The sequence below is a fragment of the Balaenoptera ricei genome, chromosome 4 (genome assembly GCF_028023285.1).
Source record: "Balaenoptera ricei isolate mBalRic1 chromosome 4, mBalRic1.hap2, whole genome shotgun sequence".
Taxonomy (NCBI): domain Eukaryota; kingdom Metazoa; phylum Chordata; class Mammalia; order Artiodactyla; family Balaenopteridae; genus Balaenoptera; species Balaenoptera ricei.
Genome location: NC_082642.1, coordinates 91,419,439 through 91,444,481, shown reverse-complemented (window position 1 = coordinate 91,444,481; position 25,043 = coordinate 91,419,439). Strand labels below are relative to the sequence as shown.

At 48.4% G+C, this 25,043-nt stretch overlaps 1 protein-coding gene and 1 long non-coding RNA gene across 14 annotated transcripts in view; one reads left to right on the top strand and one right to left on the bottom strand.

Moving 5' to 3' along the window:
• Positions 1-25,043, top strand: part of KALRN (kalirin RhoGEF kinase) — a 655,749-nt gene that overhangs the window by 521,674 nt on the left and 109,032 nt on the right. For 11 of the 13 annotated variants that reach the window (XM_059920949.1, XM_059920948.1, XM_059920941.1 and 8 more), the window contains exon 34: positions 4,248-4,494. In XM_059920949.1, coding sequence (XP_059776932.1) covers positions 4,248-4,494 — 247 coding nt within the window. Of the gene's footprint in view, positions 1-4,247; positions 4,495-23,509; positions 23,701-25,043 lie in introns of those variants that run through there. The other 2 variants (XM_059920947.1, XM_059920946.1) reach the window with 1 other exon arrangement.
• Positions 13,544-24,046, bottom strand: LOC132364786 (uncharacterized). The gene is made up of 6 exons (XR_009502912.1): positions 23,956-24,046; positions 18,624-18,753; positions 17,371-17,415; positions 15,815-15,927; positions 14,093-14,227; positions 13,544-13,806 (listed from the first exon to the last, which is right to left on the bottom strand). It is a non-coding gene; the product is annotated as an uncharacterized LOC132364786 (long non-coding RNA).

The window sequence follows — 25,043 nt, the reverse complement described above, 5'->3', positions numbered from 1 at the left end:
GTGGTTTTCCAGCTCCATCCATGTCTCCATGGTTAGTTAGTCAAGCAGGGGAACAGCTGAGAGACAGGTTATATGCGGCAGCTTTTTGTTGGGAAAGCACAAAAGGGGTCATCTCTGACAAGGGAGTGTTGAAAATGAAGCCAGATGTGAAAAATAATCTGCAGGCCTAAAAGGGAAAATTAGAAAATGAATATGCCAAGAAACGTAAAATTAAAATCTAAAGATGTGCAAAGGAGGACATTAAAACAGTTCTTAAATGGTTGTGGAGAAGAAAAGAATTAGGTGAAAACAAGAAATGTTTTTTGCAGCATTTTCAACAACTGGCTGTTTGGATAAACCTATTTAAGTTCCTGGGACCAGAGATTTAGCTCAGGGAGGGAGGTGGGAACTTCCTGAAGGTGCCACTCACTACAAAGGCAATGAGAAGCCATGAGGGTGGGGACACACCCACTGGTCCTTTGGAAATGGGAAGAGGAAGGAGAGAAAATAATGGTCCTGGGGCTCTGTGAGACACACGCCAGAATCGGACAGAAAGAAAAAAGCAACACGTGTACTTTTCTATGAAACTGCTATCTCAGGATTTGTGAGGGATTTGGGTTTATCGGTTAATGAGGGGCACGTTCTGTGTAATTAACGTTCAGTAGGTGGTGTGACGCATTGCCGTCCAGAAGGCACAAAGCACGAAGCCTGAATGAATTACTTTAAGGATTGCTAGGAAAAGCCTCAAGTGTGCCAAGATTCCTCAAAGATCTCTTGGCCCCTCTGCCCTTGACCCTTCCCCTAGCAGCAGGGACTCTTAGAACTTCCCAGTACTGTTTCTATTGTGGGCTCTCTGAAGCAGTGTTTCTCAAGTGGGAAGCCCAAGTCCCCCGTGTACCCTAAAACTTCCCCGTTGCTCTGGGGAGAGGATAAGGGATTGTTCGGGGGACAGCCATGCCTGACCACTGCCTCATCCATTTCTCCTAATCCCCTCGACTGCCACTCTTTGGAATTCCCTTATTGCCATTGGGTGGGGACCCAGAGTAGTAATCTCTTTGACCAAGCCCTTGAGGTGAGGGGAACCGGGACATCCACCCTTTATTTGACTCATAATGGGTTTGGCTGGATCTAGAGCTTGAGCACCACAGAAATGCCCATCCATCATCTTCCACTTCCTCCTGTGTCTCTGGATGGGGCAGCCTGACAGCAGCACCTCGTGGTGTTTCCAGGCTTCTCTCCAGGACCTGGATCTTTGAATTGTACAGGCACACAGCCTGGCTCTATGCCTTCCTACCCCAACCAACCCTGGCCCCTACCTGCCCATGGCTGGGTCTGGCTGCACCTTGCCCTAGGGGGCGGTGAACCTTGTGTCTGGGAACCCGCCGGGCTCTTTGCAGCCAGAGCCTCAGGCCCTCTCTGCTTTGCCTCAGCAGTCTGCAGAGGGCCACATCCGGCCCTGAAAAGGCTGCAGGTTACATCTCAGGCCCTGTGCACCCTTGACCCCGGGAAAGAACCTGAGTACCTGAGGGTGGCACAGAGGAGACCTCCACGGAGGCATAGAAGCTCAGCAACAGAGCTTCTCAGACTGAAGGAAATTTCGTGGTCATCTAGCCTAGCACCCTACAGACGGTCCATTCGTAGAAAGTGGAATCAATTTAGTGGGATGCCACCAGCAACTGCGAAAAAAGTTAAACAGAATATCAGAGTGCAATTTGTGTTTCAGTGATACAGTTTTTTTTTTTTTTTAATATTTTATTTATTTATTTATTTTTTGCTGTGTTGGGTCTTCGTTTCTGTGTGAGGGCCCTCTCCAGTTGCGGCAAGCGGGGGCCATTCTTCATCGCGGTGCGCGGGCCTCTCACTATCGCGGCCTCTCTTGTTGTGGAGCACAGGCTCCGGACGCGCAGGCTCAGTAATTGTGGCTCACGGGCCCAGTTGCTCCGCGGCATGTGGGATCCTCCCAGACCAGGGCGCGAACCCGTGTCCCCTGCATTGGCAGGCAGATTCTCAACCACTGCGCCACCAGGGAAGCCCAGTGATACAGTTTTTCATACGTAGTGTAGACTCATCAAGAATTGCAATCCAAAAAGCTTAAGAGACCTGATGGAGGTCTCTTAAAGCAAACTGAGAGCCTCAGTAGCTCAAGCCACCGATGTCTTCTTCTCTCCACGTGCCTCCCACCCTCTCCAACCACAAACATACCTGAAAATATGTAATTTGCCCTGTGGTGTGTGGTTTAAGGAGCCTGGGATTTGTAGTCGAGGTCTGGGTTCAAGCCTAGCTGGGTGACTGTGGGAAACCATCTAGCAGTGTTTCTCAAACAGTATCCCAAGGACCCCCTTTTCAGAATCGTGAGTTCAGGGGGAGGGGAGGTTCCTTGTTAAAAATATGCATTTCTGGACCCTAACCCAGGCCTCATGAATCATAATCTGTAATTGGGGGCCGGGACAAGGGAGGGCCCAGCTAGAGTATCTGCATTTTCAATAACCTCCCATTGAGTGTGATTGTTATGCACACTCAATGTTCCAACCACTGATCTTGACATTTCTGAGCTTAAATTTCTTGATATAAGAGGTAGAGATGGAGTGGATAATGTATGTGAAGGTACTTTACACACTGTAAAAGCACTCTTCAGGCTTGAGGTATTCCCATCCCATGACATCCTTCTCTAAATGACACTTCAGGGAAGATAGCACCAGGAGAGTGGGGTAGTGGGGTCTGTGCACTTAATGGGACCAGGAAAGTTAAATGGAAAAAAAATGAACCAAAACCATGTTTTTTTCTTCTTCTGTCTCTTTCCATCTCCCACCTTCTGTCCTAAATTTCCTCTTCTTGATCTAAGCCCAACGGCAGTACCGTGCCCATCCGTGGAAATGTGTTTAGAGTGGGCTCCGTGCTTTATGGTTGGTGATGATGCACATCGCAACCGTCCGTCTGATGCGTCATGTTAACCTTTTCAAGCCCACTGTAACGTTCAGCTTCCTTTAATAGAATATTCTCACAGTCCTGAATGCTGAGCTTGTTGATTCCCTACTCACTGTGCTTACTTACACTGCTTAGTGTTCAGCAGAAGCCTCCCTGAACATGTGTGAAATAACTACCCAACATATCTGGACTAGTGCATTACTGCAGCTGCTGGCGCAGACAGCGCAGGCCCTAAAGGCTTAAATCAGAGATGTGCAGACTGAAGGCGAGTTACCTGGAGGTGGTCGGGGGCTTTCCCCCAAACCTTAGGAACAGGCTGCCGATCCGAGCCCCTGGGCCTCCCTTTCCTCCCCTTCCCTCCTTGTCACCCTGCCCCTAAGTGCAGCAGCTCTTCCAAGAGGGAGGCTTTATGCTGAGTTCTAGAAGACAAATGAATAACCAATGGTTTCTCGTGGTAAGAGTGAAAGTCTCAGTGTTCAGCTAGTAGAGGGTGTTCCTATCTCGGGGTCTCTCTGCCCAGTTTTATTGGTTCTGCCCCAGGAGCAGTGCCAGGCCTGGAGGGAGGACAGCTGGAGCACTAAGGACGGTTCCTAAGGAAGATGTGCCCCTTCTTCCCTGCCCATCTTTCCACTCTTCCTCCTGGTCCCCAGTGGCTGAACTAGTGTAAAACAGTTCTATTCCCCTTCCAGATAAACAGTCTTCTTCTTCTGCCTTTGAGTTGAGGGCTCATTCTTTTTTATGTCACCAGTGCCTCCTGTTTATGCTGAAGGCTCCAGCGCGGGGTGGGGATGGGGAGGGTTGCAGGGGTGAGAAGGAAGGGAGGTCGTCTCTTCCATTATTCCCAATATCAACTAGAGTCAAGTGAGAGTGAGCGAGTTAGAAATGATGCCCAGAACAGTCCGAGGCCTGGGAGTGCAGGCGGGCGTGGGGCATGGGGTGGAGCCCTTGGAAGAAGTAAAGGGACTACTGGGGAAGGGGTTGGAGGACACAGTTAGCTGGAAGCTTGGTAAAGGAATAATGAAAAGAACTCCAGTGGAACAAGAAGGAATTAGAAGCAAAGCCCCGTTCTGGGCAGGCTCTAGACTGTTGCTGCAGGGAGAACAGCTGAGTAATTGAATGGCACTGTGTTAATTTCATGTTTTTTTCTTGTTTCCTTTTCTGTTCCCAACTCCCTTTCCCATCTTCTGCCTTCTCTGCACCCTGAATCCCATCTTTTCTATTTTCCTTCCCCCTCTCCTCTGCTCTCATGCACACTTGGCACCTTCCCCCTTCACCTCCTCCCGCCCACCCATCTCCTCCCCCCATGCCTTCATGTTTTACTCTACCCCCACCCCGCCCCCAAGCTCTCTGGCGGCTGTGAGTTGACCGTGGTCCTCCAGGACTTCAACGCAGGCCACAGCAGCGAGCTGAGCATCCAGGTGGGACAGACAGTGGAACTGCTGGAGCGGCCGAGCGAACGGCCGGGCTGGTGTCTGGTCCGCACCACGGAACGGAGTCCCCCGCAGGAGGGCCTGGTCCCCAGCAGCGCCCTGTGCATCTCCCACTCCCGAAGCAGCGTGGAGATGGACTGCTTCTTCCCCTTGGTGAAAGGTAGGGGCGGGGGGTGGGGGGGTGGGGAGGGATGTGGACCAGAGGTCGCTGGGGACGTGACCTGCTTGTTAGAAGAGCATCATGGCACTCACTTGTCTCAGGAACCCGTTCTGACCTTGTGGGGTTTCTCTGGGACCCACTTATGAAGAAAGTGGGTTGGGAGCTTAAAGGGAAAGAGCTATGGAATGGCCATGTGACTTTGGAAAAGTCATTTAACCTTTCTGAGTCAGTTTCATCTTAAAAATGAAGGTTGACTTAGATGACCCCTAAGATCTCTTCAAACTCTCCCATTGTATCACCCAACCTCCAGAAAAGTCCTCTTCTACCCATGGCCCAAAGCCTAGACTCCTCCTTTCTCCTCTGACCCCTCCCCCTCCACAGCTACTGCAGGCTCCCCGGCCCCCTCACCCCTACCCAGCTGCTCATGCTTCACACAGGACCGAGCAAACTGCAGGGGAACACACAGCACAACCGCGTCAGGTTTGACCTTCCCCTCAGCCCTGCCAGGGCCTGAGACACTCATTTATGTGCCTTTGACAGACAAACTACTGGAGCCTTGGCTTCTGTTTTATATAAGCTCCGTGTTCCTTCCACGTGCTTGTTTATTCGCTTCTTCTCACGTCGGGCAGACTGAACCACTGAAAACACTGCTTCTCCAGTGTGAGGGGTGTCGCTGGGCTGGCAGCATCCGCATCCCCTGGGAACTTTTAGAAATGCGAATTCTCAGACCCCACTCCAGACCTTCTGGGCCAGGAACGCGGCAGGGTTGGGGGGGGGGCCTGCGGTCTGCGTCTTAACAAGTCCCCAGGGAATTCTGATGCACACTCGAGTACGACAGCCACTGACTTCAGAAGCCAAGGCTGGCAGCGGCCTTGAAGTCACTCGTCTTACATGGAGGAAACGGAGGCCCAGAGAGGGACAGACCCAGAGTTCTCTTAGTTCTGAGCTTCTTTTTGTCACTGGTCAGATAACCTGCGTCAGGGTTTCCATGCAGACGTGTGCTAGGTGTCTATGGGATGGGAAGAGGGAGGGACCTGGTTCTGTTGGGAGGAAGGGACAAGGGTCGCCACGGAGACCTGTTGATGCTACGGACTAATTACGTTGTGAAATGTTTTCCTTGCTGGAATTCATCGGGTCCATCTCAAAAGCCTGACCTCCTCCTCTCCTCCACGAGGTGGCTCTAGCAGGTTGCATTACTGGCGCTGCCTGGCTCTTCCAGGGGCCTCGCGGGGGGCGGGGGGCGGGGGCTCCATCTGGAGGATGGCAACTAAAACCTGATTCTCCTCCCTCCACACGCACCTGTGCCCCCCTCCTCCGGCTTAGCCACCACCCGCTTCTCCGCCTTTTCTCTGTGTCAGGAAGTTGTGTGGCATCTGTGATTGCAGGTGCAACCCCTCAGCCCTCTGAAGTAGCCCCTAGAGAAACTCGCGGGACCAGGGAAGGGAAAAGCAGGGGATCTCGGGAGTACGGTTCTGCTTGAAGTCTGACCGTGGGGAAAACGTGGGCACAGAGAGGCTAGAATCGTGCAGGTGAAATGAAATAAGATATACAAGACACTTAGAACAGTGCCTGGCACTGAGCACATCCTAGGTGTCATGATAAGTTACAGTTTTTATATCACTCCCGTAGATTATTCAGCAAAATGACTAAAAACTCCCATCTCCAGAGACAAAAGCAAGGACAGCGATTTATTTGCTGGGAAAGGCTAACCGGTCACTCATGTCCAAGTGTGGGGTGGTCCGTCAGGAAGGGCTTGGCTACAAGGGGGAGACCGGAGGCTTCTTGCCCTAGGTCTGGCCTCCCTGGTGCCTGGCTGGTTGCATCCCTCCCTGGCCCGGCTCAGCTGGGGACGTGGGAGCACTCAGGGTAAGAAGTGCAGAGGGAGGGGAGTTAGCAGAGAGTTCACTGAAAATGGAGCTGAGGATGCGGGGTGCAAGCTAGAGGTCAGAGAGAACACAGGGAGTGTGTCACAGAACTTTCCAGCTGCCTCAGCCGCCGTCATGGCTTCTTACAAGCACCACTCCCAGCGCCTATCGCCCATTTCCTTGGCTCTTCCTGTTGGCAGCCTGTTTGCTGTCTCCCAGCGTAAGTCCATTAGGCGGGGCCTTCCAGCGACAGCCTGTGAGCTCTCACTGGCCTCTCACCTGCGTGGACTCCCGACGGTCAGGCTTAAGTCTCTGTTCTCCACGGAGCATTGCTGTGGCCCTAACAAGACCGATGTGCGCCGATGCACACGCCTCAGCTTGGTAAAGCCCCTCCCTCTCTCTCCAGGGCCTGCCCAGAGCGCTGGCCTCTTAGCAGAAATTCAGTAAGCTGTTCCTTCTCCCGTCCAGCTGGCTGCCTGCTGGCCGCCTGGCCTCCTCTCCTCTCAGAGTGATTTGTCTCCAGCAGATGCTCCACCTTCTAAGTTATGCCCAGCGGGACTGCGGATGAGACGTTCTGGGGGTTGTGGAATAGGACAGGGCCTCCTCCGGTGTCGCTGGAGGTCCGAATCCATTTCCTGTTCAGTCCTTAGAAGGCAACTGGTGCCCTTAACCTTCAAGAGAGCGTCAGGCCAGTGCTCCTACGGGCCGTGAGAAGCAGGGGGTGTCCGTGTGATGTGCTGAGTGCTCAGGCCGTGACTGCAGAAGAAGAGGCAGAAGAGCCCTGGGGCGTCAGCATGAGGAGGGGACTTGGAGAACCACTAGAGCGGGGCTCTCAGCCCTGGCCACCTAGCATCCCCTGGAAGCTTCACCAAATGACAAGGCTCAGACCCCACCTACAACACGTGGGGTCAGAATCTCCAGAGTGGGCCAGGGTTGTTTAAGTGCTCCTCGGGTGAATCCAAGGGACAGCAGGGTTGAGAACCACTGCACTGGCCAGTTTCCTCTCTTGTAGGGGCACCTTTGGGCACAGGAAAGCAAGGTGACTTCCCTGAAGTCACAGGGAGAGTTGGTGGCAGAGCTGGAGGAGACCCAGGGCTCCCGCCTCCTTGCCCTGCACCCCGCACGCTGCCTGCTGGGCTTCCTAGAGGCCGGAGGCCCTTTCTCCAGTCTTTCCCTCCTGTGCTTTCTCAGGAGACAGTGGTTGCATGTTTCCTCTTGATATATCTGTGGCAGCACTGTTGGTGGAATTGTGTGACAAAGTAGAGCAGCCTGCCTTTCCTCTTATTTTAATGCCCCCCTGACATCGTAGAGCTTCTCCCCGGGGTTGGGCCCTGTGGACCTAGTCATTCTCTTCCTAATCCCCTCTCACTTTCTCAGCAGTAAGTGGCGAGGGCAGCACCTCCCAAGGGACAAAGATTTTGTAGCGGTGGTTTCAGTTCTGGGTGCATCTTAGAACCACCTGGAGGAGACTTTAAAAATTATTGATGCCTCACACACCACCCCAGACCAATTAATTCAGAGCCACCAAGGGCCTGGGCATCAGTATTTTTTAAGTTCCTTGGTAATTCTAATGGGCTGAGAGTCGCTGCTTTAGGGGTTTGCCACCCCCCAAGAGTCAGGCTTAGGAGGGACTTAAAGATCCATTGGTAGGGGTCAATATGCAGTTATATAAAGAACTCCTACAACTCAACAACAACAAAAAAATACAATTAGATTTTAAAATGGACGAAGGACCTGAATACACATTTCTCCAAAGAAGGTATACAAATGGCCAATAAGCCCATGAAAAGATGGGCAACATCACTGATCATGAGGGAACTGCAAGTCAGTATGGCGATGAGAAACCACTTCATACCCATCAGGAAGGCTATTATTTTTTTTCACAAACCATAGAAAATAACAGGTGTTAGTGAGGTTGTAGAGAAATTGGAACCCTCATGCCCTGCTTGTGGAAAAGTAAAATGGTGAATTGCTGTGGAAAACAGTATGGGGTTCCTCAAAAAATTAAACATAGAATTACCATATGATCCAGCAATTCCACTGCTGGGTATATACCCCAAAGAATTGAAAGTAGGGACTCAGAGAGGTATTGTTTGTACACCCATGTTCATAGCAAAGGTAGAAGCAACCCAGGTGTCCAAGGGATGCATGGGTAAACAAAAATGTGGTATATACATATAATGGAATATTATATAGTCTTCAAAAGGAAGGAAAATCTGACACATGCTGCAACATGGATGAACTTTGAAGACATTATGCTAGGTGAAATAAGCCAGACACAAGAGGACAAATACTGTATGTTTCCACTATGTGGGGTAACTACAGCAGTCAAATTCATAGAAAGTGGAATGGTGGTTGCCAGGGGCTAGGGGAAGGGGAGGAATGTGGAGTTAGTGTTTAACAGGTACAGAGTTTCAGTTTTGCAAGACGAAAAAAGTTTTGGAGATGGATGATGGTGATGGTAATACAACATTGTGAATGTACTTAATGCCACTGAACTGTACCCTTAAAAATGTTTTTTTTTAAATCAATTAATTAATTAATTTTTGGCTGTGTTGGGTCTTCATTTCTGTGGGAGGGCTTTCTCTAGTTGCGGCAAGTGGGGGCCACTCTTCATCGCAGTGCACGGGCCTCTCACTATCGCGGCCTGTCTTGTTGCGGAGCACAGGCTCCAGACGCGCAGGCTCAGTAGCTGTGGCACATGGGCTTAGTTGCTCCGCGGTATGTGAGATCTTCCCAGACCAGGGCTCGAACCTGTGTACCCTGCATTGGCAGGCAGATTCTCAACCACTGTGCCACCAGGGAAGCCCAAAAATGCTTTTTTAAAAAAGCATTGGTCCTGGGTACTTCTGCCCCAGGTGTCAAAAAACAGTCTAGGTTCTTCTCCACCCAGCTCTATAGGATACCTGTGTTCCTTTTCTTTTCCTGTACAGTTTTTGCCCTGGCTCCAGCTGAGCACCTGGAGAAGCTATAAGGAAATGCCTGTTTGCTTAGCCAAACTAAACCAGGGCCAGGTGAGCCCTGGGGCACATGTCCTGGAGGAGAGGGGCAGTGCCCATGGTGACCCCGGCTTGTTTACAGGGAGTCCTCTCTTATGGGGTCTCCTGATGATTTCTCCTGTTATCACCTAGATGGCCTTAGGAACAGCTTACCCAGGCTGGGGAAGGTGTGAAGGTACAGAGCAGTGGAGAACAATGGGCTCTGGAGGCATGTACCACCAACAGCCTGAAGATGCTGAGCGAGTCTGTGATACTGTGGACTTATATTAAGTGTGACGTCAACTCGTAAAAATACCTGACATTTATTGAGTCTTACTATGGGCGAAGTTCTGGGTTCATGCTTTAATGTTTTCCTCATTTTACAGACAGGGAAACCAGGTCTTAGAAAGATCAGGTAACTTGCCCAGAGTCACATAGCTTACTAGTGGTGGATCTAGATTTGAACTCAGGTCTGTCTATTCCCCAAGGTCTCACTCTTCACAATGCTCTACGACCTCCCAAGTCTGAAGGCGTTTGAGACAGCTACTTTAGTTTATTATCCTTCACTCTGACTCGGCTCCCTTGGATTTAACCAGTCTCACTGGGTGAAGGTTGAGAGAGCGTGAGCCCCATACACACAGAAACACATACTGCCCTCCCACTCTCTCTCTCCCCTCTGGCCTCCTGTGCTCCCTTCCCTATGGGCAGTGGTGGCAGACAGATTTCATCCTGTGTGTGCTTTGCCCACTAGAAAGAGCCTGGTGTCCCTGGCTGGAGCAGAATGGCCCTGAGCAGCACTCTGGCCAGCAGGCTGAATGGGGTCCATCTCTGCTAGGGGCCAGCCAACCGCTGGAGCTGGTCCAGGCTGTCCAGCAGATTCACTGCAGGATGGGAACCCCCTGCACTTTCTGCTTCCCGGGGCCAAAATGTGCCTTTCCTATCTCCTCTGCTATCAAATGCAGATACTTAAAGTCTCCTCCTGTCTACCGACTCTGGAGGGTCTACTACAAGTCTCTCTTTCTTGCTTTTCAGTGTAATTCTGCATTAGGAGCAACTAGTCAACAACTAAACTCTCACGGTTTTCGTTTACTCCATAATGCCACCCATGGGGCTGTACCACGGGAAGCTGAGAAAAAAAATTGAAGGATGAATAGTCCCCAAACATTGCCTTTCAAGAATGAAGTGACATGTTAAAACTATGGCTTGCTGGTCTCCACTCCTACTCCATTTGCAGAGGACCACATCTGTAATTGACCAGCTGTGAGGAAGCCACTTTGAAATCCAGGACTCACCCCCCACCCCATAGGACAAAATTATATATGAAAGTGTGATGAATGAGGATGGGAATAAGTTTCCATACTAGCCTACAAAATTTTATTTAGGAGTAACATAACTGAATATAGTATGTTTGCAATGAAAAATAGTGGTAAGGTTGTTTTTAAAAGTGACTATTGAATAACTAAAACCAAAAATTAATACATTTGAATGAGAAATGTAATTAACGTGAGTGCTAACACTTCTTGAAGAAAAGTGTGTTTTAAGATAGATGGAGATGTATTTGTAGAGACTCTAAAAGGAGCTCCTAGTCATTTTTCAGAATTATAAAAGGTTAGAATTTAAAATTTCTCTTTTTATAATTGAGTAGAAGTGGTCCTTGATTAGATTTCATTTTACTTCAGAACATTGAATTTTATGGGTTCTTAGAATCGTAGAATTGAAGAGCACCCTGAAAGTCTTCTGGTTCACTCTCTACCCTAATATAGGACCCCTTCTTAAAATGTCTCTGTTGGGTGGTCAGCCAAGCATTACTTGAGCACTCCCAGGGATGGGGAGCTCATTACTTCTAGAGGAAGCCTGTTATATTTTAGTACAATGCTAATGGTTGGAAATTCCTCTTACTTAGTGCTGAAATCCAGATACTTTCTGCTCATTCTCCTCCTATTCTCTCCTCCCCAGGCCCCCACTTGAAACCCACCAGTCCTAATTCTCATTCTCCATCTCCTGATCTTCATCTAGAACAAAGTAATTTGATTTGCATCTAAAATGATAGACCCTTCTTTCCTTGGGGAGAATTTCATTAGAGCCTATCAATTTCTCCATACATCTTTTATTAAATCCTTAGAGCAGAAAAAAACATTATGGATTAAATTCAACAATCCTAGCTTGTTTAAGGTGATTATTTGTGTGTGTGGTTTTTTATTGAAGTATAGTTGATTTACAATGTTGTGTTAGTTTCAGGTATACATGTTCTTTTCCAGATTCTTTTCTATTATAGGTTATTACAAGATATTGAATACAGTTTTCTGTGCTATACAGGATCCTTGTTATTTATCTAATTTATATATAGAAGTGTGTATCTGTGAATCCCAAACTCCTAATTTATCCCTTCCCCACCCCCTTTCCCCTTTGGTAACCATAAGTTTGTTTTCTATGTATGTGAGTCTATTTATGTTTCATAAATAAGTTCATTTGTGTCATATTTTAGATTCCACATATAAGTGATATCATATGGCATTTGTCTTTCTCTGTCTGACTTACTTCACTTAGTATGATAATCTCTGTGTTCACCCGTGTTGCTGCAAATGGCATTATTTCATTCCTTTTATGGCTGAGTAGTATTCCACTGTATGTGTGTGTATGTGTGTGTGTGTGTGTGTGTGTGTGTGTGTGTATACCACATCTTCTTTATCCATTCATTTGTCAGTGGACAGTTAGGTTGCTTCCATGTCTTGGCTGTTGTGAATAGTGCTGCTGTGAACATTGGGGTGCATGTATCTTTTCAAATTAGAGTTTTCATCTTTTCCGGATATACGCCCAGGAGTGGGATTGCTGGATCATATGATAACTCTGTGTTTAGTTTTTAAAGGAACCTCCATACTGTTTACCCCTGCACATCGGTGCCTCGGTCTTTCACACACCTCTGATCTCATCTCCTTTTCTCTGGGCTCAGGCTTAGTGGTAACTGCCTTCCACTCTGAGGCTCTCTATGGGCTGGTCTTTTTTTTTTTTTGGTTATTCCCTGCAGTCATTCATATTGTTACTTGTTCTAAAGTAGCATTTTTATTACCTTTTATCCATATCCTCCTGATTTACCTCTAGAATCCCTTCCAGTTCTAAAACGTCTGCTTTTTTTCTCTCCACATCAGGAGAGAATCACTTTAGCAACCTAAAGTGATTAACCTAAGTATCCTATGTTTAATCCATCCAAGCATAGCATAAATATCCTCATTTTGAGGTGCAATTTATTAGGTTGAACCACATGAAATTGCCATTTTGGTAGTCAAAACTGGTTGAAAGTCAGCAATTTTAAATGGTTCAATCTAATATGTTACAATCAGCCTATCTTTTTCATAGAAGTGTACTTGCAAATCTTTGAGAAAACAGGGGAGGGCTTTGTACTCAGGGTGTCAGATGGGCCAGGAAGAGGACAGGGTGTGGAATGAGTAGAAACTCACTTCATCTTAGTTTCTGCATCTATAAGGGAAGCTGATAAAAATTACCCATCTCTCAGAGCTGCTGGGAAGCTCAGAGGAGGCAATGTTAAGGAAAAGTGATTTTAAACCGTGAAGTTGGTCTTTTTGTTATGTGTGCAGGCTAATTGTTTAGAATAAAACAAAAGCGACCCTGCTATGCACAAGGCTTTACAATGGTATGTGGTAGACCATACAATGACATGATGAGAGGCGTGGAGTAACTAAGAGTCTTGGGGTAGAAGACCTGGGGGCTCTGAATCCTGGCTCAGATACTGACTAGTTGATAACCTTGGACAAGATACTTAAAATCTATAAAATGGGCAATAATGCCCACTTCCCTTGAGTTAGACTTCTAGCCTATGCTTACCACCCTAGAGGCAGTCAATTAATGTTAATTTCCCTGCCTGCCCTTTGTTCTAGTTCTGATACCTCTGTAGGGAGGCGTCTAGAGTATTTCCAGCCTGAATCTTCTCCAGGGGTCAAGGGGTCAAGGTTCTGTTTCTAGTTCCATCCATAGGTTTTGCAAAGGCCTGACATTGTCTCTACTCTGCACCCTCCCCTCTCTCTCAGTTTCCATTCCTGGCCTACTCCGGGCCCTTTCTACAGTCTACCAACAGCAGGTCCATCTGGCCCTATGATTTCCCAATAAATAATGGTTTACTCCTCTCTTCTTTTATAAATTTATTTATTTATTTATTTTTGGCTGTGTTGGGTCTTCGTTTCTGTGCGAAGGCTTTTCTCTAGTTGCGGCAAGCGGGGGCCACTCTTCATCGCGGTGCGCGGGCCTCTCACTATCGCGGCCTCTGTTGTTGCGGAGCACAGGCTCCAGACGCGCAGGCTCAGTAGTTGTGGCTCGCGGGCCCAGTTGCTCCGCGGCATGTGGGATCTTCCCAGACCAGGGCTCGAACCCGTGTCCCCTGCATTGGCAGGCAGATTCTCAGCCACTGTGCCACCAGGGAAGCCCCCACTCCTCTCTTCTTTCTTTTGCCTTCTACCCTGTGGGTAGAGATTATATACGACATATTTAAGCTGAAAATTCAACTTATTCCCTGGCTTGTACCTCTCAATGCCCTGTTCTTTCAGTGATTAACTCTGGTTGTTAAAGGTAACATTCCGACCACACCATAGAGATGGGCCAGCCTATGTGAGGAGGGCTGTGCTGAGATGTTGAATGTGGGGCTGGGCATGAAGGTGTCCTTCCTCAATTCAAAGAGGAGAAGGGCATAGGGCAGTTTTGTAAAAACTGCCTTATTTTATTTTTAACTGATTTTCTTCCACTTACCTGTCTATGTTAGGATGGGCCAGAGATGGCTCAATAGTTACTGACCAACTGGAAGCCCTCCCAGGACAGTTTCAGGAAGAGGGAGATATAGGTGCCATCCAGTCCACGCTCTTCCCTCCTTTTTTCCATTTAAGACTAAAGGAGCAACAAAGACAATTAGAAACTGCCCCGAGACTACTTTGTTCTAGGTGAGATGTCCTGCCTAGGACCAGCTACCATCTTTCTGATACTATTTAGGACATCAAAGGGCTTGGAATCAAGGCCTCAAATAGGAAAATGTCAGGCCAGGCCACATCCTCCTTTAAGTACACCCCAGTGCAGTGCTGCCTCCAAGAGGGACTGGCACAGGAGGAGATGTTGCATTATCAAGAGAAGGAACTGATGTCTCTGGGGCCCCCTGCAGAGATCCTGCCCCTCTCCTTTTTGTAGCTGGCCTGCTGAGACTTAGCTCATGCCAAACACCTGTTTCAACAGCAGTTTCATGCCTCCTGGTGTCCTCTGTAAATCTGTGAAGTCTGCACGAGGATGAAGCCTCTTATCATCCAGAGCGGAGGGAGGGTGAGGCTTAAATAGCATCTTTGCTCCTTGGAGCCTCGTGAGCAAGCTCAGAGCTGGTGGAGCTCAGAGCTAAAATGAGAGCCTCGGACTCAGTCCTAGAGAGGAGAGGTTGCCGCTGATGATGCTTGCCTAGGAGAAGCTGGGGATAGATGACGGAGAGGAGGTCACTCCAGAAAACAGAACTTTCCCCAAAGAGAAGATGATGCAGTTGTCTCTTACGAGAGCTAGCTAAGCTGAAACCACTTTCCCCCCAAAAGAGCAGGGGACCCAGAAATGACATGCACTGGATGTGGCCTGGGAAAGAGAGAAGGAGCGACAGTGGCCTCATAGCTGGGGGCGTGCCCACCCTATCTGCTTAGGGAAGGTCACAGGGGAGAGGGTCGTGGAGGTCGTGAGGAGCAGCCCTTGCAGGCCTAGGCCTGAGGAGCTCTCAGCGGCGGGATTCTGATGCTGCTTGGCCGGACAGTGTCAGCATCCTGCTGAGGCCACCTCAGTGCCTTCCCCTGTGTCACTCAGACCTCGAAAACAACTACCCTTCCTCCATAACCCTTGTAGGATTGAAACTGCAGTCTGAACCCAAACTCGGCAGCATGTATGAGGAGCGCTTCTGTTTGCAAGTCTTGCCATGTTTAATACCAGCTCCCTGCCTGCCAGCAGCAGAAAGGCTGTCCACTCATGGACCAGCCGGCTCCTTTTCTTGTACTTGCCTTTGGGATAGGACTGGGCTGCCTACTTTCCCCACCTTTGTCCCCCAGCCCCAGCCAGGAACGCTGATTCTGATACCACGTCCACTTGCCTTACTCTCCACAAGGCCCTGAAGGCCACAGGAGGTATGGGTGCCTACTTTTGTACACAGGTGGGCACGTAGATAATTACCATTGCTGGCTCCCGGCTGCAGGGGGAGGCCTGGGCTCAGCTCAAACAGTCCATGGCTCCTGTCTCACTTCAAGTAATAACAAAGTCCCTTCTGTGGCTGCAAGGAGGCTCCTGCAGAACCTGCCCCAGAGCCTGTTCTCTGACTTCATCTCCTCTGTCTTAGTTTCCTTCTGCTGCTATAATAAATTACCACAGACTTAGTGGCTTCAAACAACACACGTTTATTCTCTTATAGCTGTGTAGGTTAGAAGTCCAACATGGGCTCTAGGGGAGAGGCTGTTTCCTCACCTTTTCCAGCTTCTAGAGGCCACTTGCATTCCTTGGCTCATGGCCCCTTCCTCCATCTTCAAAGCCAGCAACGTTGCATCCCTCTGGTCCTTCTTCCAAAGTCACATCTCCTTCTGACAACAGTGGGAAAGGTTCTCTGCTCTTAAGGACTCGTGTGATTACATTGTGCTCACCTGCATAATCCAGGATACCCTCCCCATCCCAAGGTCCTTAATCACATCTGCAAAGTCCCTTTTGCTGTGTAAGGTGACATATTTACAGTTTCTGAGGATTAGGGTGCGGACATCCTTGTGGGGAGGGGCATATTTTTCCTACCAAATCCTACCACCTCCTGACCAGCCTGCCTGACTGAACTCTTCCCCAGTTGAGCCAGACACTCTGCTACCCAGCACCCACCCCTTCTGTCACCTCTGCCTGGAACACTCCAGGTCCTCAGATACCTGGACAGCTGTCACCACAGTTCCTTCACATCTCTGCTTGAATGTCACCTGATTAGAGAGGTCTTTGCTCACTCCCACCCTCTTCCATCCCACTGTGTACCCCTTTTCCTGTTTTACTTTTCCTCATTGCAATTATGGCGCTACATGACATATTTATTAATGGGATTTTGTCTATTTTGTTCATTACTCTGTCCCTGGTATCAAGAACAGTAGCTGGCATAAAAGAAGTTACTGTAAATATTTATAGGAAGGAAGGGAGAGAGGGAAGAAGAAGGAAGGAAGAAGGAGGGAGGGAGGGGAAGAGAAAGGACCATGAATCAAGGACCCCTGAGAGAGTTCATGTGTGAAGGGCGAGGCTCAGTGTGTCCTCCATCCCCTGAGAACTGGAGAGGAAACCAGCCAAAGCTTTACCAGGGGAGCCTGAGGATGGGGATAGGGAATGATGTTCTGATGCTAGGAGTTCTGAGTGAGAAAGTCTTTGAAATCCTGCTTCCTGGGAAATCTTCTCTGGGGACACATGGGTTCAGCACCTCTCATTTATCTGGAATGGTTGAAAACTCAGAAATATAAGGATGGGCAGTGTCTTCCACATTCCCTCCTATTAATGAAATCTCCCATAAACTGACCTGAGTTACATCAAGGCAAAATCCACTTTGCATTTAATGTGTCAGAAACCTCTTCATTGCACCCATGAATCTACATGCTGCCGCAGCTGCTACTTCTGCCTGTGGGAGGGGAGGGGGCACTGACGGTTGGAATGAAAACACCATCCCTCATAGTGGACACTTAGCAACGGCAAGCCTTCCCAAATTGGAACTCAGAGTGATAGACGGGCACTTCTTACTGTCCGAGTTTGGGAACACTTTGACCTACTTAGAAGTGAACGTTTTTGGAAGTAGATAAACCTGGAGTGGTTTGTTTTTAGCAACTCCAACTGCAGTCATCTCTCACTTTGATAAATAGCTTGTCTCCTCCTGAGCTCGGATCTCCAGGAGCCCGTCCTGGCGGTCCACAGCTCCACCCCAGAAGGGCATGAGCACTGGTTGTTCTGGGGGAGACACCCGGATCCTGTGTGAAGCCCCACAGCCTTTTCAGCATCGCCTGGACTACCCTTACCTGGGGCTTGGTTCAGTCCAGAGGGTGATCGGGCATACTTCCTTCCTGAAAAACAGAGGTTTGTTGGCAGGGCAAGCCGAGGCTAAGCTTTTTGAGCATAAGTGAGACAGCCAGAAGGAGGCAGACACTTGTCAGCTGGGCAGGCAGAGAGGGAGCGAGGGACACCTTTACAGGGCATAGTTGAAGACAGATAGGACGAGCTCAGTGGTGGTTTAGTCCTTGGATTCTGGGAGCTGTCGCTATGTGGATGGAGGCACCCACGGGGCCAGCAGGCGTGCAGTGGTTAGACCACACTAAACAGGTATAGTTAGGAGAAGAGATTACTATGCATAATGCTGGCAATCATGCTTTCCTGTAGACATTACTATTAAAATAACACATATAACCTGGGAATGGTTGTCCACATGGACGTTACACAATTTTGAAAGACGTATTTGGAGTTCTAATTAAATATAGAAGCAATGTACAAATTGCACCTCCTTTGTTTTAATAAGTGTTTCTGGTCACTGATAATTATTCTTCTTCACACAAGGATGAAACCTCTACTTTATGTCCAGTCTTGGTCTGCCTCCAGTTTCCCTTTTCTACCACAAAAAAATTGAACCAACTGCTTTCCTAGAACTCACCTTGTTCTTCTTTGTCTTTGCTCAGGGAACAGTCTTATTCAATTTCTGTTTCTCATATCATTTTCCCATTATAAATTCCCATATACAGGTTAACTTAGTGACTTGCAGATAGTAGATATTCAAAATCCAACTCTTCGTTGTATAAATGATCAGTAGTTGACAAGAACCTCAGAGTTTTAAGCCACAGTCAGAAACGGAGGCCAGGACAGGATAATATGGGGAAAATTATGAACCACCCTGGTATCAGCCATCAGGCAGTTCACAGGCCAGAAATCTACACAGGGAAGATGAGGGTTAAGGAGCATGCGGTCAGTAACTAGAGAGTGTCGCGGGTCGTGGGAGGATGTCAGAGTCTGAGAAAGTGAAAACATTTGAGTCCAGGTGCTCCCTAAACTCTGTAGGTACCACGCAGAAAGTAATCCCAGAGTCCCAAGGTCCATGGTCCTTTGCCCTGACTTCTTACTGAAATCACCTGCAGAGCTTTTTAGAACTCTAGAAGGGAATCTGGATCAGAATCTGGGAGTGGGTGCTGGAAGAGAGATGTACTGCTGGAGGAAAAGGCAGGTAAAGTGACTGGTTGGGGTGGAACTGCCCACAGTCCCCAGAAACCACGCCCACAGCCCTCACCTGGCATGTTCCGGAGAAGGCGTGTACTGTACTTGTCGCTGTAGGAAGGTTCTCGCAGGAATCTCTAGGCCTGAGTTGCGGCACAGTTGCTATTGCCTTCTGTCTCTGGGCTGAGTTCTCAATAAGAAATCTGGATAAATGTGATTTTGAAAAACTCAGTTCCTGTAAATCTGAGGAGAATAAGTCTAAAGGACAAAATTGGACACATGTCTGTTGGTGAAAAGGGCAGATGCCTTAGGTCATGGTCCAGCGTTCCTGAAGTCTGTGGCTAACTTGGGGGGAGAAGGCAGACCCACTAGTCCCTGGTACCAAGCCCAGCATTGTGGTATACCGGGCCCAGTATGTGTGCAGGCTGAGACCAGCAGGAATTCTTTGGGGTTCACTGTTGTGGGAAATGGAGATGAGATAAAATGGACACATCGGTAGGCAGAGAGCCTAATTCATGTAAGATAGACTTTGACCAGAAGCATAACTAAAGACAAACTGCCAAAAATAAGAATAAGATTCAACCATCTGTTTGGAAATTAGGAACACTCCAAAAATATTGCTATAGCTCAGAGGTTCTTAACCTGAACTTTGGGAGTGGGTGGAGTGGAGTTTGCAAACCTTGAGATTATAGAGATTCAACTGCCTTATACAAAAAAAGATGTTTACTTGGGCTCCGATAAGGTCCAGGGATAGATAAGACTTTGGAGGAAAAGTGCATTCAGGTGATGGCATCAAACCTCACACACAACCCGCTACCTCTCTCTCATTTCATCTCTTTCCTCCATGTTGGCTTTATTCTTAGGCAGCTTCTGCTTATGTAGTTATGGCAGGATGGCCTCCAGCTGCTTTACATTAACATTCCACCAACTTAGAAATCTTCTGGGAAGGGATTTCTGCTTTCCCAGTAGTTCTTGCTAAGGTCTTCCAGTTTATTATCATTGGCTGAAATTGGGTCATGTGCTAAATCTGAACCAGTCCTTGTAGCTCACTGGCCAAGCCCAGGTCATGGGCCCATCCTTAGAGTGGAGGGTGGACAGAGGGAGGATGTCAACTACATCCACAAACATGGTCTGAGAATGGACGAGAGCTGGTTCCTCAAAGAAAAATCAAGGTGCTATTACAAAAAGAAGAGGGTGTAGATTACAAACAGATGGGAGAGACCGCTAACTAGTGGTTCTCAAAGTGTGGCCCTTGCACCAACAACATCAACGTCACCTGGAAACTTGTAGAAATGCAAATCCTCAGGCCCCACCCCAGACCTACTTAATCAGAAAGTCTGGGAGCGGGCCCAGTAATCTGTGTTTGAACTCACTATCCAGGTAATTCTGATGCACACTCAAGTTTGAGAACCAGCACACCACACCAATGGTTCTCAAACTGTGCTGCATCTTACAAACACCTGAGGAACTTTAAAAAATACTGATGCCCAGCCTCACCCAAAGGGGAATTACTCTGAATCTTGAGAGGGTTGGAGGGAGGAAGACCCAGGCATCAATGGCTCTTAAACTTGGTTCCACCCTGGAATCACCTGGAGAACCTTAAAAAAAAAATTCTAATACCTAGAATTTAGAAAATCTTCCCTGATGATTCTAATAAGCATCTGTGTTTAAAAACCATTTCCCTACCATCCCCTCCAAATGGTCCTGAGGACAATTAAAACATCTAGATGTAAGTTAGAGGATTCAGGCACCTATTTTCTTAAATCCCTCAACTCAAAACTTGGTCAAATATCTGACATTGATTCCCTTCTCTTTCACGTTCACGTTGAATCTGTCCTAGTGGCTAGCTCCACAAGGACTGGGATTGTTTTTGTTCGTGAATGTAGACCCAGTGCCTAGAACAGAGCCTGGCATATAGTAGGCACTCAGTAAGTGTTTGCTGAGTTAATGAATTGGTCTGAAATCAGTCAGTGTCCCAGTAGTGTTCAAGACTTCCTCCCTGGGTTGTAGACATCACTGGTATCATTCTGGAAGGCACACGAGGACGGCAGTGGGACTCTTGGGTTATGGATGCCTAACCAGTCTCCAAAATGTGCTGACCATATCAATTCAAGATGGATAGGTGTTCCTAATGGTTTTATGCCTTTAAGTTGACAGTAGGATGGATTCCTGGGTTATAATAAGGACCAATGGAAACATGCCTGATGGATCCTTTTCATGGAGACTAAGACTACTTTAGGGTCTACTTGTACTCTGATTTTTTTGAAGTATAGTTATACAATATTATATAAATTACAGGTGTACAACACAGCGATTCACAATTTTTTTTAAAATTTAGTTAATTTTTTATTTACTTATTTTTGGCTGTGTTGGGTCTTCGTTTCTGTGCGAGGGCTTTCTCTAGTTGCGGCGAGTGGGGGCCACTCTTCATCGCAGTGTGCGGGCCTCTCACTGTCGCGGCCTCTCTTGTTGCGGAGCACAGGCTCCAGACGCACAGGCTCAGTAGTTGTGGCTCACGGGCCTAGTTGCTCCGCGGCATGTGGGATCTTCCCAGACCAGGGCTCGAACGCATGTCCCCTGCATCGGCAGGCAGATTCTCAACCACTGCGCCACCAGGGAAGCCCGATTCACAATTTTTAAAGGCTGTACTCCATTTATAGTTGTTATAAAATATTTGCTATATTCTCTTTGTTGTACAATATATCCTTGTAGCTTATTTTTTACCTAATAGTTTCCAGTACTCTGATTTCTGAAGCAAGGGCTGAATCTTCCTCAGACATCTAATTCAAGCCAGTTTCTACACGATGATGTTGTCAGCCTCTTGCAAAAGATTATGATGCAAAGATGACCCAGTGTCACTTAAACACAAAGGCCCAACAGGAAGGTTTAAGTAAAAAAGGAACTGGTTACTCACCAAGCAATTTTGAAGCATTTTTGAATTCCTATCAGAGTGCCCCAAAAGTATTCAAGGAGGTGGATTGGGTGGGTAGACCAAATATGGACTCTTGTATCATAGCATCCAGACAGTGGATCACAAGCAAACCAAGTTCACTTTTCCAAGGGCTGAAGGTACTGGCCATTTTCTGCTCTGGGCTTGCAAGGACAGCAAAATGGGTGTTATATTTGGTGATATAGAAGAGAGAACTAGACAGCAGTACCGGTTGCCACATCCTGCAGTAATTCAAGCTGTCAAGATGAGACTGACCAATAGGATGATCAGTGAATTCTGGAATCTGGGGTGTGGGCTGCATGAGCAATTTGAACTTTCATTTCGCTGTTTCGTATGTGGAGCACCAGGGGTACATTTCCTGCTCGACAGTGAGATTCTTATATAACACTTGCCAGGAGGGGCCATCAGGGAGATGGCAGTGGTAGACCTAGAAGTTAGATTTTGACTATGGGTTCTGCTCTTCCTACATGGTGAAGCTTTTAAGAGTTTCTCTTTAGAGTTAAATCATCGAAGCCTCATCAGCATTCATTCATTTAGTTTCTTCAGATTTAAAAGAGGACCCTACCTTATAAGGTTTTTTGGTGTGGATAAATGAGCTAATGTATAGAAGGCAACTAGGAAACTGCTTGGCACAAACAAATGCTCAATAAATGCTAGCTTTTGTTACTCATGAAGTTGTGCTACTGTGTTTACTGAGCATCGACTGTGTTCCAACCATGTGGCAGGTGCTGCAACACAAATAAATAAGTCCAAAACCTAAGCATGGTTCAAACTGAGAAAGGAAGCCCCAAATCCTGGTAACTCCTAAAAGTCTTGTCCTGTGGCTATCTTTCTTCCAGGTGGGAATTGAGTGATCAAGCTTCTGTTTTTTATCCCTCTCACAAGCTTCCCCCCCCCCTTTTTTTTTTCCTGATGAATGGGCTCTCTCTACTTTGAGTGCTGTATGTTTCCAGCCATCCCTTTTCCTAAATCTGGACACAAAGGAATGGGAGAGATGCTTTGTGAGTGATAAACACAGTGGTTCATGGGAAGGTCCAGTTGGCGTGGTGCAGGTGGGCTTCTTGGGGGGGGGGGTAGGGGGGATGTGAGCTTGACCTTGAAATATGAAAAGACTTAAAAAGGAAACAGGGATTTAAGTAAAGGGATGATAGACCCACTGGGTGTGGTTGGGGGGGGGTGAATGGACATCTTCCACCATGAGTAAGGTGTCTGCACTTTCTCTGTGGGCACTCACTCAACTGGAACTATAAAACATCTCTCTAACAGCTACTTCATGGATATGTTTTAAAATTCTCTTAGCAATCCTGTAACATGGGAATTCTTTTTCCTTCTTTTATTTTTTAAATGAGGAAACTGAGGATCAAAAAAGTGAAATGACTGGCCTAAAGTCAGACAGCTACTAGGTGACAAAACAGCTTTGAACTTCCGTCTTATGGTTTCTTTGCAATACTGAGCTTTCCCACAACATCATTACCACCCCGGAGCCGATGAAAAGGGGAGGCGCGATTATCATTATTAGCCTTAAATATTAAAAAGAAGGAACGAAGAGCGTAGGTGAAGGTGTTTTCAACACAGAGGGGGCTGTTCATGTTCGGAGGCTGAGGACAAGGAGGGGGTGAACCTGTCAGAGAAAAGGCACTATTGAGTCCTGAACCTTCTAAGTCTGCTTCTCTGCCACCTCTTTGGCCTCATCGGATTGCGGATTTTAAGCCAGAGCTGACTGTGGCGGCCTTTGAGGAGAGGACGCTGCACTAAAGGGGAAGCACCTGTTTTGCGCCGAGGGTTGTGTACGCGCCTCCTCCCCTCGCGTGCCCCGTGCCGGCGGCCAGAGCGGCCTTGCCTAAGGCTCTGGGCCACGCTGCCGGCGGGACTCGGGCAAACAGCTGGACTTTGGAACTCCGCCCCCAGCGCCGCCCTCCCCGCCGGCCCCTCCCCTTCTCCCCAAGGTGGCCCTGGCTCCCAGCAAGTCGGAGTCGTTGCCGCGGTGCGGGGCGGGAGGGCGGGGAGGGACGGCCGAGCTTGCGAGCTGGCCCCGGGGCCGCGGGGCGTGCCTGCTGCGCTCCCACGGCGGCGGGCACCCCGGGCCATGCGGGAGCGCTGGGGCCGCGCGGCAGCATGAAGGGCGGCGACCGCGCGTACACCCGAGGTCCCTCTTTGGGGTGGCTCTTGGCGAAGTGCTGCTGTTGCTTCCCGTGCAGAGGTGAGTGGCTGTCGGCGCTGCGCCTTCTTTTTAGGCAGAGACCGGGGCAGCTGAGTATGGGGTGGCGGGGTGGCGGGGAGCAGACCGTGGTCTGGGGAAAATGGGGGTGGGGAGGGGAGCACGGCAGAGGGAGGGTTTGCTCCCAACTGTGTTCATTGCAGTTTCTGCGGCGCGAAGCGGTTCGCTCGCTCTCCACTCTCAGAAGGAGCTTCTGACTTGGATGCGGAGCTGAAGTTTGGGAACTCAGTTACTTACCGGCGACTCTGGATGCTGGGCTCCAGCCTGCAGAGGGCTTGGGGCGCGGATGCGGGGGAGAGGGAGAGGCCACTCGGAGCTCTGCGCGTCCCTGTAGTGGCAGAGTTACACTTTCCTGCTCTCATTTACATGTGGACCTCAGCCGCGGGGTTAACAGATGACTCTTAGCTATAGGAATGTGTCTGACACTTGTCTCTACACCAGGAACTATTTTTGCCAAGTGACAACTTTCTTTGGGGACTAGAGCGGGCTTTTCTCTGCCTGGGCTTTGGCAGGTCAGCGTGGGTCTGCAGCTCTGGGCCGGAGCTTGGCTCATTAATTAACCAAGAACTCTCTATGTACCCAGTTAGGACTGTATTTAATTATTCTGCTAATTTTAGTGTTGTCAAGGAGACTTGCAGGAAGCAACTAATTTCCCCAAAATCAGCCTGCAAAACACGATGGTGAGAAGGATGACAGAAGGAAAGTTATCAATGTGTAGCCTATCCTGAAAAAGAAATCGAGCCCTTCCTAGACAGAGTTAACAGATGTTCCTAACACAGTTCATGTCACTTTACCGCCTCAGCTTGGAGGCCTCAGCTTGGAGGGTCGGGGAGATTCTGTTTCTGTGTGGTTAGAAGTGAGAATATAGGCTCTCACTTGACATAAGCCCTTTTAAAATTTCACCTGTTGCGTGTCTCGCCTCCACCCTTATTTGCAATGCCCCAGTCTCCTTACCCATCCTCGCCTGACGAGTCCTGATGGAACTGTCTGGGAGTTACTGGTGAATAAACTTCATCCAAGTGACCACCGCATCCTCTGTGCCCACCCCACACATAACCCTGACAAGTTCTCCATGCTAAGCAGATAGGAGACTACAAAAACTAATTAAATCTGAAGGACCTTTCCCCAAGTCATTAGGGTTCATAATCTCAGCGTCAGATTCTCTCAATCCTGCATTTAATTAGAACAGCTTGGAACTGAATAGTAGCTAACTCTAAAAATCAGAATTCAGAGGGAGAAGGAATTTTAGGAGGCCAGGGACCCTCACAAAAATCCAAGCCTAGTTCAGAAACGTTCAAAACCAAGGCTGGGAATTGAAGCAAGGG